The 14,440-nt window shown below is 36.1% G+C and overlaps 2 protein-coding genes across 2 annotated transcripts; both read left to right on the top strand.

The window, feature by feature from the left end:
* Positions 1 to 216: 216 nt before the first annotated feature.
* Positions 217 to 1,161, top strand: LOC119240122 (olfactory receptor 10R2-like). The gene has a single exon (XM_037504483.2). It carries the CDS (start codon positions 220 to 222, stop codon positions 1,159 to 1,161), a length of 942 nt encoding a protein of 313 aa, XP_037360380.1. The 5' UTR covers positions 217 to 219.
* A 9,181-nt stretch (positions 1,162 to 10,342) lies between these two features.
* Positions 10,343 to 13,695, top strand: LOC119242313 (olfactory receptor 10R2-like). The gene is given in 3 exon segments (XM_037508040.1): positions 10,343 to 10,387; positions 12,729 to 13,219; positions 13,221 to 13,695. Coding segments are annotated over 3 exon segments (1,011 nt in total).
* Positions 13,696 to 14,440: the final 745 nt, after the last annotated feature.

Here is a 14,440-nt window from a genome sequence, read left to right as displayed (position 1 = left end):
GCTAGAATCATTGGCAGAAAAACAACACTGTTCAAATATATTATTTTAGAATAGCTTTTGGTTAATTTGCGATCCTTTTTCTTCTCTTCCACGCCTGCTGTTCTTCAGTCAATCCAGACTCGGCTAGCTACTTTTTGAAGAGTGAGTCTCCCTGATTTCTCAATTCCACAGGCCCTGGGATCTGATCACATTGATTTTATTCTGTGCTGTCAACTCTCCATGGCCAATTCCTCTTCTATTACTGAATTCCTACTGCTGGGCTTCTCCAGTCTTGGAGAATTGCAGCTTGTCCTCTTTGCAATCTTTCTTTGCCTCTATTTGATCATCCTGAGTGGAAACGTCACTATCATCTCAGTCATCTGTTTAGATCGCAGCCTCCACACACCCATGTACTTCTTTCTGTGTGTCCTCTCTACCTCTGAAACCTTCTACACAATTGTCATACTGCCCAAGATGCTCATCAATCTACTTTCTGTCCTAAGGACAGTCTGCTTCATTTGTTGTGCCACTCAGATGTTCTTCTTCCTTGGTTTTGCTGTCACCAACTGCCTGCTCCTGGGAGTGATGGGCTATGATCGCTATGCTGCTATCTGCCAGCCTTTGCACTACCCCATTCTCATGAACTGGAGGGTATGTGGGTTCCTGGCAGCAGGTTGCATTGTCAGTGGCTTTCTAATTTCTCTTGTGGGAACGACTTTGGTCTTCAGCCTTCCTTTCTGTGGCTCCAACAAGGTCAACCACTACTTCTGTGACATCTCCCCAGTCATCCGTCTTGCCTGTGCTGATACCTACATCAATGAACTGATCATCTTCATCTGTGGGGTCTTAGTGCTTGTTGTGCCCTGGATCTTCATTTGCATCTCTTATGGTTTTATTGTCCGGACTATCCTGAAGATCCCATCAACTGAAGGCAAGCGTAAAGCCTTCTCCACCTGCGCGTCCCATCTCATTGTGGTTATTGTCCACTATGGTTGTGCTTCCTTTGTCTACCTGAGACCCTCAGCCAAATATTCATCAGGCAAAGACAGGCTGGTGACAGTGACCTACACTGTCATCACCCCACTGTTGAACCCCATGGTGTACAGCCTCAGGAATAAAGATGTTCAGGTGGCCATTTGGAAAATGATTGGGAAGACAGGGTTTTCTTCTAAGACTCTATAATCAAAACATTTTCCAACAGTTCACACACGTGGGCCAAATATGTCCCTGATCGTTTAAGTAATAAAAGTTTCTTGTCCACTTGTCTGTTCAGCTTGCATGTGACCTTCGATGATGTTTGACTCTGTAGGGACTTGATGCTCTCTTACGTAAAACAGGCAAACAGCAATGTGTTCATCTGATGTTGTCAAGATAAAGGAGATAGCAAATTCTCTGTCAATAAAAGTTAACCTTCCTCCCCTTCTTCTTGATTTATAGCTCTCAAAAAGTATCTAAATGACCATTCTCTCTTATCGGGTGTTTGGCTTGTTTACCCAAAATCTCTGATTGCATTCTTTGTTTAAGGTTATGTCTAGCTCAGCTGCTGGGATCTTAATGTGTCTTAGATCTAGGAGGGTAACATATGGGAAAAGGATAGTGTGCCAGTAATAAGCAGATTTAAGCTTGACACTGGTTTAGTTATGACTTTAAGAAAGCTGCAGTTGCTCTCGGAATTTAAATTTTAAAATATGGAAAACATGATAAATATAATTTCCCCTTTGTATTTCACAAGGTTTTGTTATATATAATGGAGAACATAAAAGAAAACACTTGTAAAATGTAAAACTGTAGAATCTGACTCAATAATCAAGATTTTGAACATCTCTGCAAGAATCTTTATTTCCTTCAGATTCTCCAAAAATGATATTTATGATTGCTTTTTCTTTTCTTTTTTCTTTTTTTTTTTTTGCATTTTCAAAGGACACGTTTATTAGGAAAAGGAGACAGAAGAAGAGACCCCTGCATAGTCACAGGTGGGCAGAAGAGCTTGCATGTTTTCTCTGTTCACTCATTTGAACAATTCCTTATGTACATGGAAGGAATGCTACAAAAATGAATGGAAAAGAACAATCAACCATCCAGTCCCACCTCAGCTGAAAATGATGTCTACATGGCCTTTCACACCTAGTGTATTAAGAGAGGGCACTCCCCTATTTCAAACTTGTCGTTAGACTACATAATATTAGAGGGAAAAAGCCTTTGGGGTCATCCGGCTGGACTGCTACACTGGCAGGGTGTCAAAGCTACACAAAATGTGCATTTTTGGTGTTTTCAGCTCTCATTGTTTCCTCTCACTTCAGCTGATGTTTGCCTGTGATTTTCATTCTTCTGTGTCTTATCGCAGTCAGTTAATCTTAGGTCACAGATGTTTGACACAGTTATGACAATAATGTGAACCTCTCCATGACTCATGTGATGGGGTGCAGACCTCTCATCTCCACTAGCTGCTGCTGATCACTGTTCTTTTCAAAGCACAATGCTTAAAACTGTAGTTTGTATTTTATGTGTGATCTCTTTCAGGGTAAAATGGAACTACATTCGCCCTTAATTTTATTTAGGTTTTTAAATGAGTGTACAAAATCATAAATAATGCTCTCTTAGATTTTACATGTAATACCTCTATTCCTAATTTTGCCTTTCATTTAAAAACTTTTGGTTTCTTTTTACATTATTCTCACTCTTTTTAGTCAAATAAGGCATTTAAGGTACTATATGTTTCTGAGTAGTATTGGTCATCTCTATTATTTTGTTTTGTTTTTTTATTTTGTGTCAAACAGGTTTGTAATTATTCATTTCACAAATATTTTTAGGAATGGAGAATTTATTTTTTACAGATATTTCCTTGCTGATATTTCAGTGATTTACATTACTTACTTGAGTTTTTTAATGTGTTAGTGAGAGAATTGGAATACTTTTCATTTGGAACTAATTGAATTTTTATTATTTTTTTTTCCAAATTATTTCTGGTGAAGTACTTTGATTTAGATTACATTTTTAGTATGCATCTAAGAGGTGTAATATTCATTTTGCTATTAAGCTATTTTTATTTATTTTTATATTTTCAAACACCATATTTAAATTTTACTAAAGTATAACACACAGTAAAACTGTTCACTTCAATGAGCTGTAATAACATTATTCTAGTATGTGACATCTTTTTATTACGTGAGCTGGCATGGTTTCTTGTGCTGAATTAAAATGCATCACTGCATTTGTGTTACTAGCCTTTCTTTATGTTTTCAGCAATATGAACTTCGGATTTTGTTAAGGAGTCTTAAAGTGCTAAGTAAACCTTTTGAGATTGAACACATACATTCTGTGTTCAATCCGGAACCAGCTAAAATGAAAGCAGGGATAGGTACAAAAACATAAAAGCACACAGAAGATAACAAAACAATGATGCAAGCAAAAAGCAAAGTTCAAAGTACAAAGAGAGAAAACTGAAAATACATTCACACAAGGTGGGGAAAGCAATCAAAAGCGAAGCCCCTTTGAGCACAGCACTGTCTCTGGACATTATCCTCGCAGTTGAACTGCTCAGATGCCGCTGAGAAGATCGAGACTAGTGCAATGTCTCAATAGAGACACAGTTTCTCCATTAGTGAATCTCATATCATTGGCCATGAAGGCTCAATGAGTTTTTTCTTTCCACTTCATCACAAACAAATACTGCAGTGAAATACCATGGAAATTAATTATTAGAAAAATCGAATGAAAACATCTGAATGGTTCTAGTCTCTGTTCCAAAAGATGTGCCCACTGATTGGATGTCTCTGTAAAGTCAAATTCTGTAAAAATTGCTTGATGCTTGCATATGATTTCTATATCTACCCTGATCATGCATCAAAATCCAAGAGCTCATGGATTGGAATGAGACTGCAGAGGCTCAGCTGAGTAGCATTGCTCTGTATCTCAGGGTAAGACTGGGGAGTTCCTTCTCTAAGAAATCCATGAGAACTGACTAGACTGGAGACCCCAGGCAAAACTGATGCAAGTTTGCAGAGCCGTGCTAACAGTGGAGGACTGGGTGTGAGCACTTACAACTGGGGGATCACCAGCCTCTGTCCCATGCCAGCCCCAGAATACGGAACATGAAGCTTGAATACTTCTGTTGGGGATCAGGAGGTTTTCATTATGACAAGGTGACTGGAAATTAGGGTTACCTCAGCAAAACGAGTCACATTGCTCTTCTTGATTCTTCTCATTGAGGCTCTCAGTCCACAAGTATGCCCACATACAGAGAACTTCTAAGAAGCTTTTTGGTGCCACAGTCTGGAATATATTTGGACATTCAAGGGTTGCCAGACTATTGAAGAAGTCTTGAACATGAAATGCAGATCAGTACATCAGAGCAATAAACTCTCAGTGAAGAAATGCAGAATAAAAACCCTTATAATTACTATTTGCAAATGAATATATTTAATCTATGAAAGAAGATCAGCATATCATTTTCACTTTTATGGAATCAAAACACACTGACAGAAAAATGTGCAAAGTCATTATTGACACACCCACAAATTGTCACAAAGTGAACTTAAGTAGGTCAAAGCCAGAATATTATAAACTATGTACCGCTCATGACTCACTCTCTCTTTTCCAGAAAAAATTCTTGTGGCTTCTAATATCATGCATTAGTATTTTTGTGGCTTCAAACTTTGTAATAGAATTACAATGTATTCTTTAGAATTAATTTTATCCTTTTTTTTTGGGATTTCACTGCACAGGCACAATTATGTCCGACATAAGTGTTGTTCTTCCAATTATTCATATCTTAGAATAACTTTGTATCAAATTGAACTTGATTTTTTGGTGAGTTTTATATATATGAAACTGGATTTCTTCCATTCCTGGAAGGGGCAGCTGGTCTACCATAATGTTCCTGGTTTTGTAACTTTAGAGCTCCCTCTTGTGTTGTAATAGAGAGTTTTAACTGTTACTTGGTGCCTGTAAACCTTTCTTTTTGTGGCTGATGTTCTCACACTGGCCAAGTGATTTTAAATTAATAATCATTAGCAGGTTTTTTTTTTTTTTGTTCTTGTTGCTGTCCTGATATTAGAATCCCCAGAAGAGGTTGTTCTTTCTCTGCTTTCTCTTTCTCAATTTTTAGTATTATAAGTTTGAGTTCCTTGACTGTATCTGCTTATTCAATTTTAAAAAAATTTGATCATGTGGGCATCAATTTCCTTTATACATTCATTTTTTACTTTGTGTTATTTTAAGAGTAAGGAATAATTTACACAAATAAAATCCAATATGTTCATAAACACACACACACACACACACACACATCCAAGAAATTTATCCTTTACGTTGTGTAGAATTCCCCATGTAAATAGGCAAATTAAAAAAATTATTTACCTGTTAGACATTTGGTTTGTTTTCAATTACTGATTTTTATGAATAAACCTATCACAAACATATTTTATAAAAGCCTTTAGTGGGCATCTCATTTAGTTTTATTTTGTATTAGCCTGATATCTAATTATATTGAACATTGGTTTTCATTTACTTATGGCTATTTGTATGCCTTTTTAGGAAGTCATTCTAATTTTCTGCCCAGTTTAATGACTATTCTTAATAGTGAAATTCTAGTAGGCACTCATTTATACTGGTTAGTGCTGTTTGTTAGGTATGTGTATTGTAAAATTTTCTCTTCTCTGTAGCTTGAATTTCTATTTTCTCAATAATGCCTTTTTAATTTTGATTAAATTTTGATTTATTTTTTCTTTTATGTTCAGTACTTCTGTGTCTTTTTTAAGAAAGCACTTCTTGTGTCTTGTTTAAGTATTTCTTATGTCTTGTTTAAGAAACATTTTCCTAAATTAAGGTTAAAGATTTTATATTTGCTTACATAAACTTTATAAAATTAGCTTTTATGCATGGTATAAAGTTTCTTTGTTTCATCTCCTAGCCAAATATATTGAGACATAATTCATATACAAAAAAAGATACTCATTCTAAGTACATAGATTAATGTGCTTCCACAAATATGTACACTCATGTAACCACTACCATTACCAAGCTGTAAAACATTTCCATACTCACAAATTTTCCCTCATGTTACACCCTAATATAGATTCCTTAGAACACCACTAGGTGCATATGTACTGTCACTAAAGCTTCATTTGATAATATAAAGATTTAATATGCATATAATCACATAGTATGCACTTTTGCTTTTGACTTCTTTCCCTCAGCATATTTTTGAAATTTATCCATGCTATGTGTTACTTAGCAGCTCATTCTTTTTGTTCCATTGTATAAATATACTACAATTTGTTTATCCAAGGTCCTGACAACAGACATTTAGCTGTTCCCCCCAATTTTCAGTTTTTAGAAATGGAGCTGCACAATTATTTATGCACATATATTTACATATTTATGTGGGATATTTTTCTTTCTATTAAGCAAATATCTAGACGAGGAAATGTTAAGTCATCTAGTCAATATATGTTGTTTTATAAGAGATTGACAATTGGATAAAGTTGTTTTTGCTACCACACACTCTCAAAATTTGTCAGTCTTAATTTAAACTTCAAGTAGATCACAATAGCATCCAATTCTGATGGACTTCAGATTTCCTTGAAGACAAAAGATGCTGAATATCTTTTGAGTGTCTCTTGATTATCTCTACGTTGTTCTGAATTTATGTCTTCTCAAATATTTTATGTATTTCCTAAATGGAATTCTAATTTTTGAATTGGATCTTTCATCTTCTTAGTGAAATATAAGAGTTCTTTATATTTTCTTGGTATAGTTTTTGGTCATATATATTTTGTGGAAATATTTCCACCATGTTGTAATTTGATTTTAATTTTCTACCAGTGTCTTTTAGAAAAAAAAGTTTTCTTTAAATTTAATAGAGTCTAATATAGTGATTTTGACTTTTATAATTCATGTGTTTTGTGTCCTATTTATGAAATTTTTGCAAAAATTAAATTCACTAAGATTTTATCCAATGTTATTTGTTAGAATTGTATTATCAGCAATTATAGGCAACATATAGTCCATTTCCAGTTAATATTTGGGGTGTGTGTGTGAGGAAACAGCAAGATTTTTATTTTCTTCACCTCATGGGGCTGATATCCAAATTCTACAAAGAACTTATAAAACTCAGTGAAAGAAAACAAAGAGCCCAATCAAAAATGGGCAGAAGAGTTAAACATGCACTTCTCCAAAGAAAACATACAGATGGTCAAAAGGTAAATTAAAAATGTTTATCATCACGAACCATCAGGGAAATGCAGGTCAAAGACCACAGTTTTGAAATACCACCTCACACCTGTGAGAATGGTCTATATCAAAAAGACTACAAACAACAAGAAAGAAACCTTCTTACACTGTGGGTGGGAATGTAGTAGCTTCTCAAAAGATTAAAAATGGATCTTCCATATGACCCAGAAATTCTACTCCTAGGTTCTACCTGAAGATACAAAAACACAAATTTGAAAGGATATATGCTCTTCTATGTTCTTTGTGGCACTATTTATAATAACTAAACTATGAAAACTACCTAGATGTCCCTAAACAGATGAGTAGATGAGGAAGATGTGGTATAAATACATGGTGGACTATATTTATACTGATAGCAACTTAGCTATCAAAAAAGATAAACTCTTGCCATTTGTGACAATGTGGATGGAGCTGAAGGGGATTTGCTAAGTGAAATAAGTCAAAGGGAGAAAGACAAATATGTATGGTGTCACTTACAGGAAGAATATGGAGAAAATAAGCCACAGATCAGATAAAGCCAAGCTAATAACAAACCCTAGAATTAAGACGGTGCAACCATGACTACCAGTGGGGAGGAAGATGGGCTAGAACAAAGTAGGAAGGAAGGACAGTGGGTTCTGAGGGTGGACTGTTGGTGTTTTGGTGGTGAATACAGTGTGGTAACAACCGAAAGGGGAGATCCTTTATTTCTAAAACACAAATAACTTTGTAAACAAATGTTACCGCAATAAAAAAAGTTCAAAAACCCAAAGATTTCTTTTCTCTCTAAATGTGCCACTGTTGAAAAGATGATCCTTTCTCCATTGAATTCACCTTGGCAGCCTTGTCAAAAATTAATTAGTTATACTATCTGGATCTATTTCTGAGGACCAATATTGATCCATTTGTCTACATTTGTACTCATACCAAACTATCTTTTAAAGTGTATCAGGCATTATCCTAGTGATGGGACTAAAGCATTTAGATAAGCAGGAAAAAATTTCCCCATGGAGACAGAAAACAGAGCTATCTAAAGGAAAAAACAATCATAAGTGCACATAAAATTGTGATACATGTTAAAGAGAGGAAGTAACTTATAAAGATTTTTTCAGAGGTTGACTTTTGAGTCAAGACTCAGCATAATGCTGCAACACAAATTACTCAGCATAATGCTGCAACACAAATGCTGCAACACAAATTACTGAATTAAGCATATCTTGTCAAATCTGCATTTAACTACGCAGTTGTTTAATCAAAGAGATTCCCTTTCCTTATGTTAGACTGTATTGTGTTTCTTTCACTTGAAAGCCAGAGGTACTGACTCACATACCAGAGTCCTTTTCAAAATATACATTTAAGCTTTCTTCTCATTACAATTTCTAACATTTATGTGCAGAGTACGCTTTTTTAAAATTTAAATTAATGCTTCTCCTATATTTTTACCTGGAAGTTTTTAGGAGCAACTTGAGGGCAGAAACCAAGATTAGTACATCTAATATGTGCTCAATAAATATTTGGTGGCTATTGGTGGCTGAGTGAGCAGGCAGTAACCTACCCAAGTTGTGTATTGGTCTACTTTTGCACTGGGTTTTATGTACTAATGTAGTAACAGAAAGTTTAGTATCATTTCAAAAATAGGTTAAGCACAAAGGGGCACACACACATATAACATGTTCTGCTCCAACCCCACAGACCCTCACATTGTCTTGGGGAGGAGTGAATTGCAGGCAACAATGAGGATAATTGGGAACTACCCAAGCTCTCCAGTTTGCTGCCCTCAAGGTTTAATGCTTTTCTTTACCCCAAGGCAGTACTGGCCTGGAGCGCTTTTCATCTTTATGAATTTAAGAAAAAGCAGAGCATCAACTATGTGACCTCCTAAGCACTCTACAACTTCAGCTTTCAAATCTGTTCTTTGTGACAGGTAAGACATTATTCTTTGCCTCTTCCCTGACATTAAGCTTCTATACACTTCTGCAGAAACTGAATTCGTGGGGCTCACATGATCTTTAAAAGAGTTTGTTTCTTCTTTTGCAATGATAGAGCAGGCTTTATTTGTCCTGTTGAAGTTCAGGAAATGCTGACGTACGAGTTTCCTATATCTACTTCTCTTTCCTTAATTCACAGTAGCCTTTAGCACCCAGTGAGCTACCAAGCAATATGGGACTAATAGTCATCTTGTCATCTAATTGTTAATGACAGCTTTTTCCCTGAAACTTTGCCTCCTATAGCACCTGTGAGATTTGGGATTCATGGTGTTTTCTGCATCCTTTTTACTCATTGAATGAAGGATTGGAACTTTGCCAAAAATAACATTGCTATAATGGCTCCCTGGAGTTTGGGGGAAAATGAGTGTCAACCAGCATGTTGGGGCCACAACTAATAAGAGACAAAAGAAAAGTTCTTCAAAGATGCTTTGGGGGATACTTCTCAGAGTTCTCAGCCGAGGAGGTAAGAACACACAGTTTGGGCACAAAGATGACTGTGTTAGAAAGGAATAGAAGAAAGACACTCCAGAAAAGGAATTACAGTAGAATATTAATTTTTGAATCTTTGATGAGAAGAGTTCTGGGTTTCTGGATTCTAATAACTATGTACAAGGAATGTAGGAAAATAACCCAAGGAATGTAGGAAAAAATGTACAAGGAATGTAGGAATGTAGTGAATTGTTTTATGTGAGAAATGGAGTGAAGCCCATGTTCAGAACTACTGAGAGGTAGGTGCTAGCCACCACTAATAATAATTTTAGAAGTGTTTGATTCACCCCACAAGGTTTAGTATGTCTATCCAATTAGTGATAGTGAAAAAAGAACATTGAGGAGAGCAGGGCACAAATATATGGTAGTTTGAAAAATGGAGGATAATACAGGAGAAACAAAAAATAAAATTTGACCTCAACAACTGGGCTGTAATAAGCACAGGAGTACTTCAAACAAATACCAATAAACAGGTATTTCTGCAAATATTCAGAGGCCATGGAATGGATTCTTCCATTAACAGTCTCTGAAAGATGGATTCCTTTAAGTTTCCCCTGACAACTGAAAAAAGATGAGGCTAATATCTGCCTGTAATTCCTTGTCAAGAATGAACTTTTTAATGTTTACTTCATTCACTGTTCCTGAAGATGACACGAAGTCATTTTCTGATGACAATGGTAAAGCAGAAAAGTCTAATGAGCAGCAACGAAGAAAAAGAAGTGAGTGTCTAACTGAGGTGTCTTTCTTTGTAGGCCTTCTTCTTATTTAGACCTCACTAGCCTAACATGCTGTGGACACATAACCCCCTGCATAAGCCTCAGAGATGGGAACTGAGGTAAATACATTGCATTTCCCAGGAAGATCCTGGTCCTGTTTGTGTTATTAGCTAGCAGTTGATATAAAAAGTTTTGTAAAGAGTGAGAGTAATGATTTTTTTTTAAGTAATGGTAAGGGCAATTGTGAAAACTGGGGTTTGGTTAGATCCTTCAATATCTTTGTTGTGTGACAGATTGATATGCTTATAATACAATTACAACTATTGGTTCATTGCAAGTTGGACCTCTGTTCCAAATATCCCCTTTCTAGGCTTAAAATTCTACCACCCTTTTAATTAATTTAAATAATGTCTTTTACTGATGCCATTGAAAAATCAAATATATAATAATCATTTCATTATTCATTTTTTAGGTAGCAATTTGTCTTTACATGTTATATGGGAGAAAATAGTAACCCAAAATGTTTACACTCTGATTTGAGAAATTAGAAGCTGTTATCATCTGTGGTATATACCAGTACACAAAAAGAAAGTCACTAAACAAAATTTAAGAGAAGAAAAATTTCATATCACTCTCATCGTGAGAGACCAGGTTATACTTTCTATTTGTGTGGACAAGAATGAAAGGAAAATGGATGAATGTTTTCCAGATGAATGGAAAAGATGAGCAAAAGCACAGACATGAAATGCTGGAAAATGAGAAAACAGTCTCATGGAAAAACTACCTTTTTTATTCGAGCATTTGGGGAGAGGAGAGAAAAATTGGTAAAGAAGGCAAGGTGATTTAGCGCCACTCCTCCTGAGAATGGTATTTTACTTAGGTAGCCTAAGAAAATTATGTACTATAGAGAATAAATATTTATCAAATATACATATTTACTAATTTAAATCAGCAATAAATATATTAATGAATAAATCAATTAATGGAAGTGATGATTTGGCTACTAAATCTACCCATTAATCTGTGGTTGTTATACTCCAGTTAGATATAAAAACAAAACTGATAATTTGGCTTCAAGCCTTTTCTTGAAAGTGAAGGAACCCAAAGTGAAATACTTAGAGATGGCAAGGATGAAAGAATTACAACTCAAATGTGTGATATCAGCACATCAGTTGGTCTCTTGAATTGAGCTACATTAATTCAAGACTTTTCATTTCACAATCAACTTTTGTGCTTTTCTAATTACTTGGTTTTAAATTATTTGTTTTTAATTTGTTAAATTCAAACTTCACTTTAATTGAATTAAAGGGGAAAGGATTACCTCTCCCCCTTTTCCTCTCTCCCCCTAACCGTCCTTGTTAGCCCCATCAAGGAAAAGTGGAGAAGCGGAGGCTAATCCAAATGGAGTGGTCAATGTGATACTGAACTCTGTTGGAAATCTGGTTCTGTTGGGCAAATGGGATGAAGAGATATAATGGTTAATACTCAAGAGAGGCTTGGTGGATTTCATTTATTATGGCAGAGTTCTAGATCAGGTGTGTCTTCTTGGTAGATTGGTGAGTCGTAAGAGCAATAACCGACCTGGTTGTGAGAACGTTACTTCTCTAGTGCTACTTGAATATACCAACAACCTCCACATGCATGAGGCCCCACCTGACTCCCTGCTATCAAGTGGGTAAAAATAGGTTGTGTGATGAGGTGAAAGTCTGAGCTAAAGTCAACACAATATTAACATCAACAAAGCATGTGTGTATGAATGTTGGTATAGCAGTTTTGTAAAATAAAATAATGGGATTTAAAATAAAAAAAATAAAATTTAGGAAGCTATATGGTTAAAGTGTATCCAAAAGAAAACTAGAGAAAAACTAGCAACCACTTTCTTAAAATTAAATCACACACGTAGAAGTTATACTGATGAAAATCTTCTTATGCTTTGAAGCATAGTTTTGTGCTTTAATTTTAATGTGAAGCCCAGGAGAGAGAGGTACTATTAATATCTTTACATTACAGATAAGGAACCTGAGACACACAGGTTAATGCAAATAATAAATGACAGAGCTAGGGTGGTTTTTTATCAAGTGTTCAGACATTCTCATTCCCAATTTGCTGTACAAAGCAGGCAATATAAAAATAATTAATTTAAATACTATAGGAGATGCAGAAATGTCACTGGAAACAGGCAATCTGAGTTTTTAAAAATAATTCCATTAGTTGACCTGATCAATGGAACATTCCCTCCCAGTAGCAGTCCTTGCCCCTTCTGTATATTGCTCATCAATCTTTGATGATTCTATCTACTTCATTCAGGATAAACAATCGGTTCTTTCTTTCTTCTTCTCTGTAGGTGAATTTCTGGGAGCAAGCCAAACAAGCTAATTTCTCCTCTGTCACAGAGTTCCTTTTGTTGGGATTCTCCAACCTTGGAGAAATCCAACTCATCCTCTTTGCTCTTTTTCTGTGCCTATATCTGATTATCCTGAGTGGGAATATCACCATTGTCACTGTCATCCACCTGGATCGCAGCCTCCACATACCTATGTACTTCTTCCTTGGGATCCTCTCCATCTTTGAGACATGCTATACCTTTGCCATTCTGCCCAAGATGCTCATAAATCTGTTGTCTCTGCTCAGAACAATCTCATTTGTTAATTGTGCCACTCAGATGTTCTTCTTCCTTGGTTTTGCCATCACTAACTGCATGCTGCTGGCAGTGATGGGTTATGACTGTTATGCTGCCATTTGTCATCCACTTCGCTACCCTGTCCTAATGAACTGGCAGGTATGTGGACAGCTGGCAGTTGCTTGCGTTGTCATTGGTTTTTTATTCTCACTGACAGGCTCTCTTAGTCTTTAAACTCCCCTTCTGTGGCCCCAACAAGATCAACCACTACTTCTGTGATGTCTCACCTATCATTCGACTCGCATGTGCTGATACCTATGTCAATGAATTGGTCATCTTCATTGGTGGAGTTGTAGCACTCATGGTCCCCCTGACTTTCATCTGCATTTCTTATGGCTTCATTGTTCACACCATCCTGAAGATCCCATCAGCTGAAGGTAAGAGAAAAGCCTTCTCCACCTGTGCCTCCCACCTCACTGTGGTCATTGTCCACTATGGCTGTGCTTCCTTTGTCTACCTGCGACCCTCAACCAAGTACACATTCAGCAAAGATAGACTGGTGACAGTGACTTATACAGTGGTGACCCCACTGTTGAACCCCATGGTATATAGCCTCAGGAACAAGGATGTCCAGGTGGCCATTCGGAAAGTGATTGGCAGAGGAGGATTTTATCCTAAGGCTCTAAAATGAGAATACTTCACAAGTGTGAAAACATCCTTTCGGAGGACATAGCAATAATGGTAATGTTGATGACACTGTTATCTTTCATTTACATAGCACTTTGTTTATGTAAAAGTAGTGCCAGATTCTCCATGGTATTATTTTGATAGACTTTGTAGAGTTCAGCTTTAAACTTAGGCTAATTGTTAATCAGATCCAAGTCTCAAATACTCTTAAGCTTGTATAAATAAGCATTTTGTGTTTTCAGGGAACTTACTTAAGAATGACTTTAGTCTCTTCCATGAAGGATGAGTAATTTACTATGGAATAATTTACTTGTGATTAGTAATTTACTACAGGTGATTCAGCTATCACAAATTCTCCATATTAAAGGAAAAACTCAACAGGTTTCTTATAACATCTCATGGAGAAAATGGTATAAATTACTGAGAATTTTTAATATATCTATGAGCTGCCAGTGATGGAAAAACCCTAGGCTATCACTTCCAGTTGTTCTATTAGTGCATGAGTCCCCCCACAGTATCCCCACCTCCAATACTTGAAGATGGATAATGTTCGTTTTCCTAAAACCTTTAGCCTGGCTACCAATTCCTTTGACCTTCATAATGTATCAGAGTTCACAGACCCTCACAACCCTGACCACCTCTCTCTGGATTATTCTCAAGATACTTTTCATTTTGTTGATGAGATTCCTCAGAAAAGTCACCAAGAATGAATGCAACACTCCAAGTGATTTAGCATAATCATCTTCTTT

Source organism: Talpa occidentalis, unplaced genomic scaffold (genome assembly GCF_014898055.3).
Source record: "Talpa occidentalis isolate TD23 unplaced genomic scaffold, MPIMG_talOcc4v2.1 talOcc4.12, whole genome shotgun sequence".
NCBI classification, from domain to species: Eukaryota; Metazoa; Chordata; class Mammalia; order Eulipotyphla; family Talpidae; genus Talpa; species Talpa occidentalis.
This window is presented reverse-complemented; position numbering and strand designations above follow the sequence as displayed.

Coding starts and splice junctions, on each gene's coding strand:
- LOC119240122 (XM_037504483.2), top strand. CDS start 220: ATGGCCAATTCCTCTTCTATTACTGAATTCCTACTGCTGGGCTTCTCC.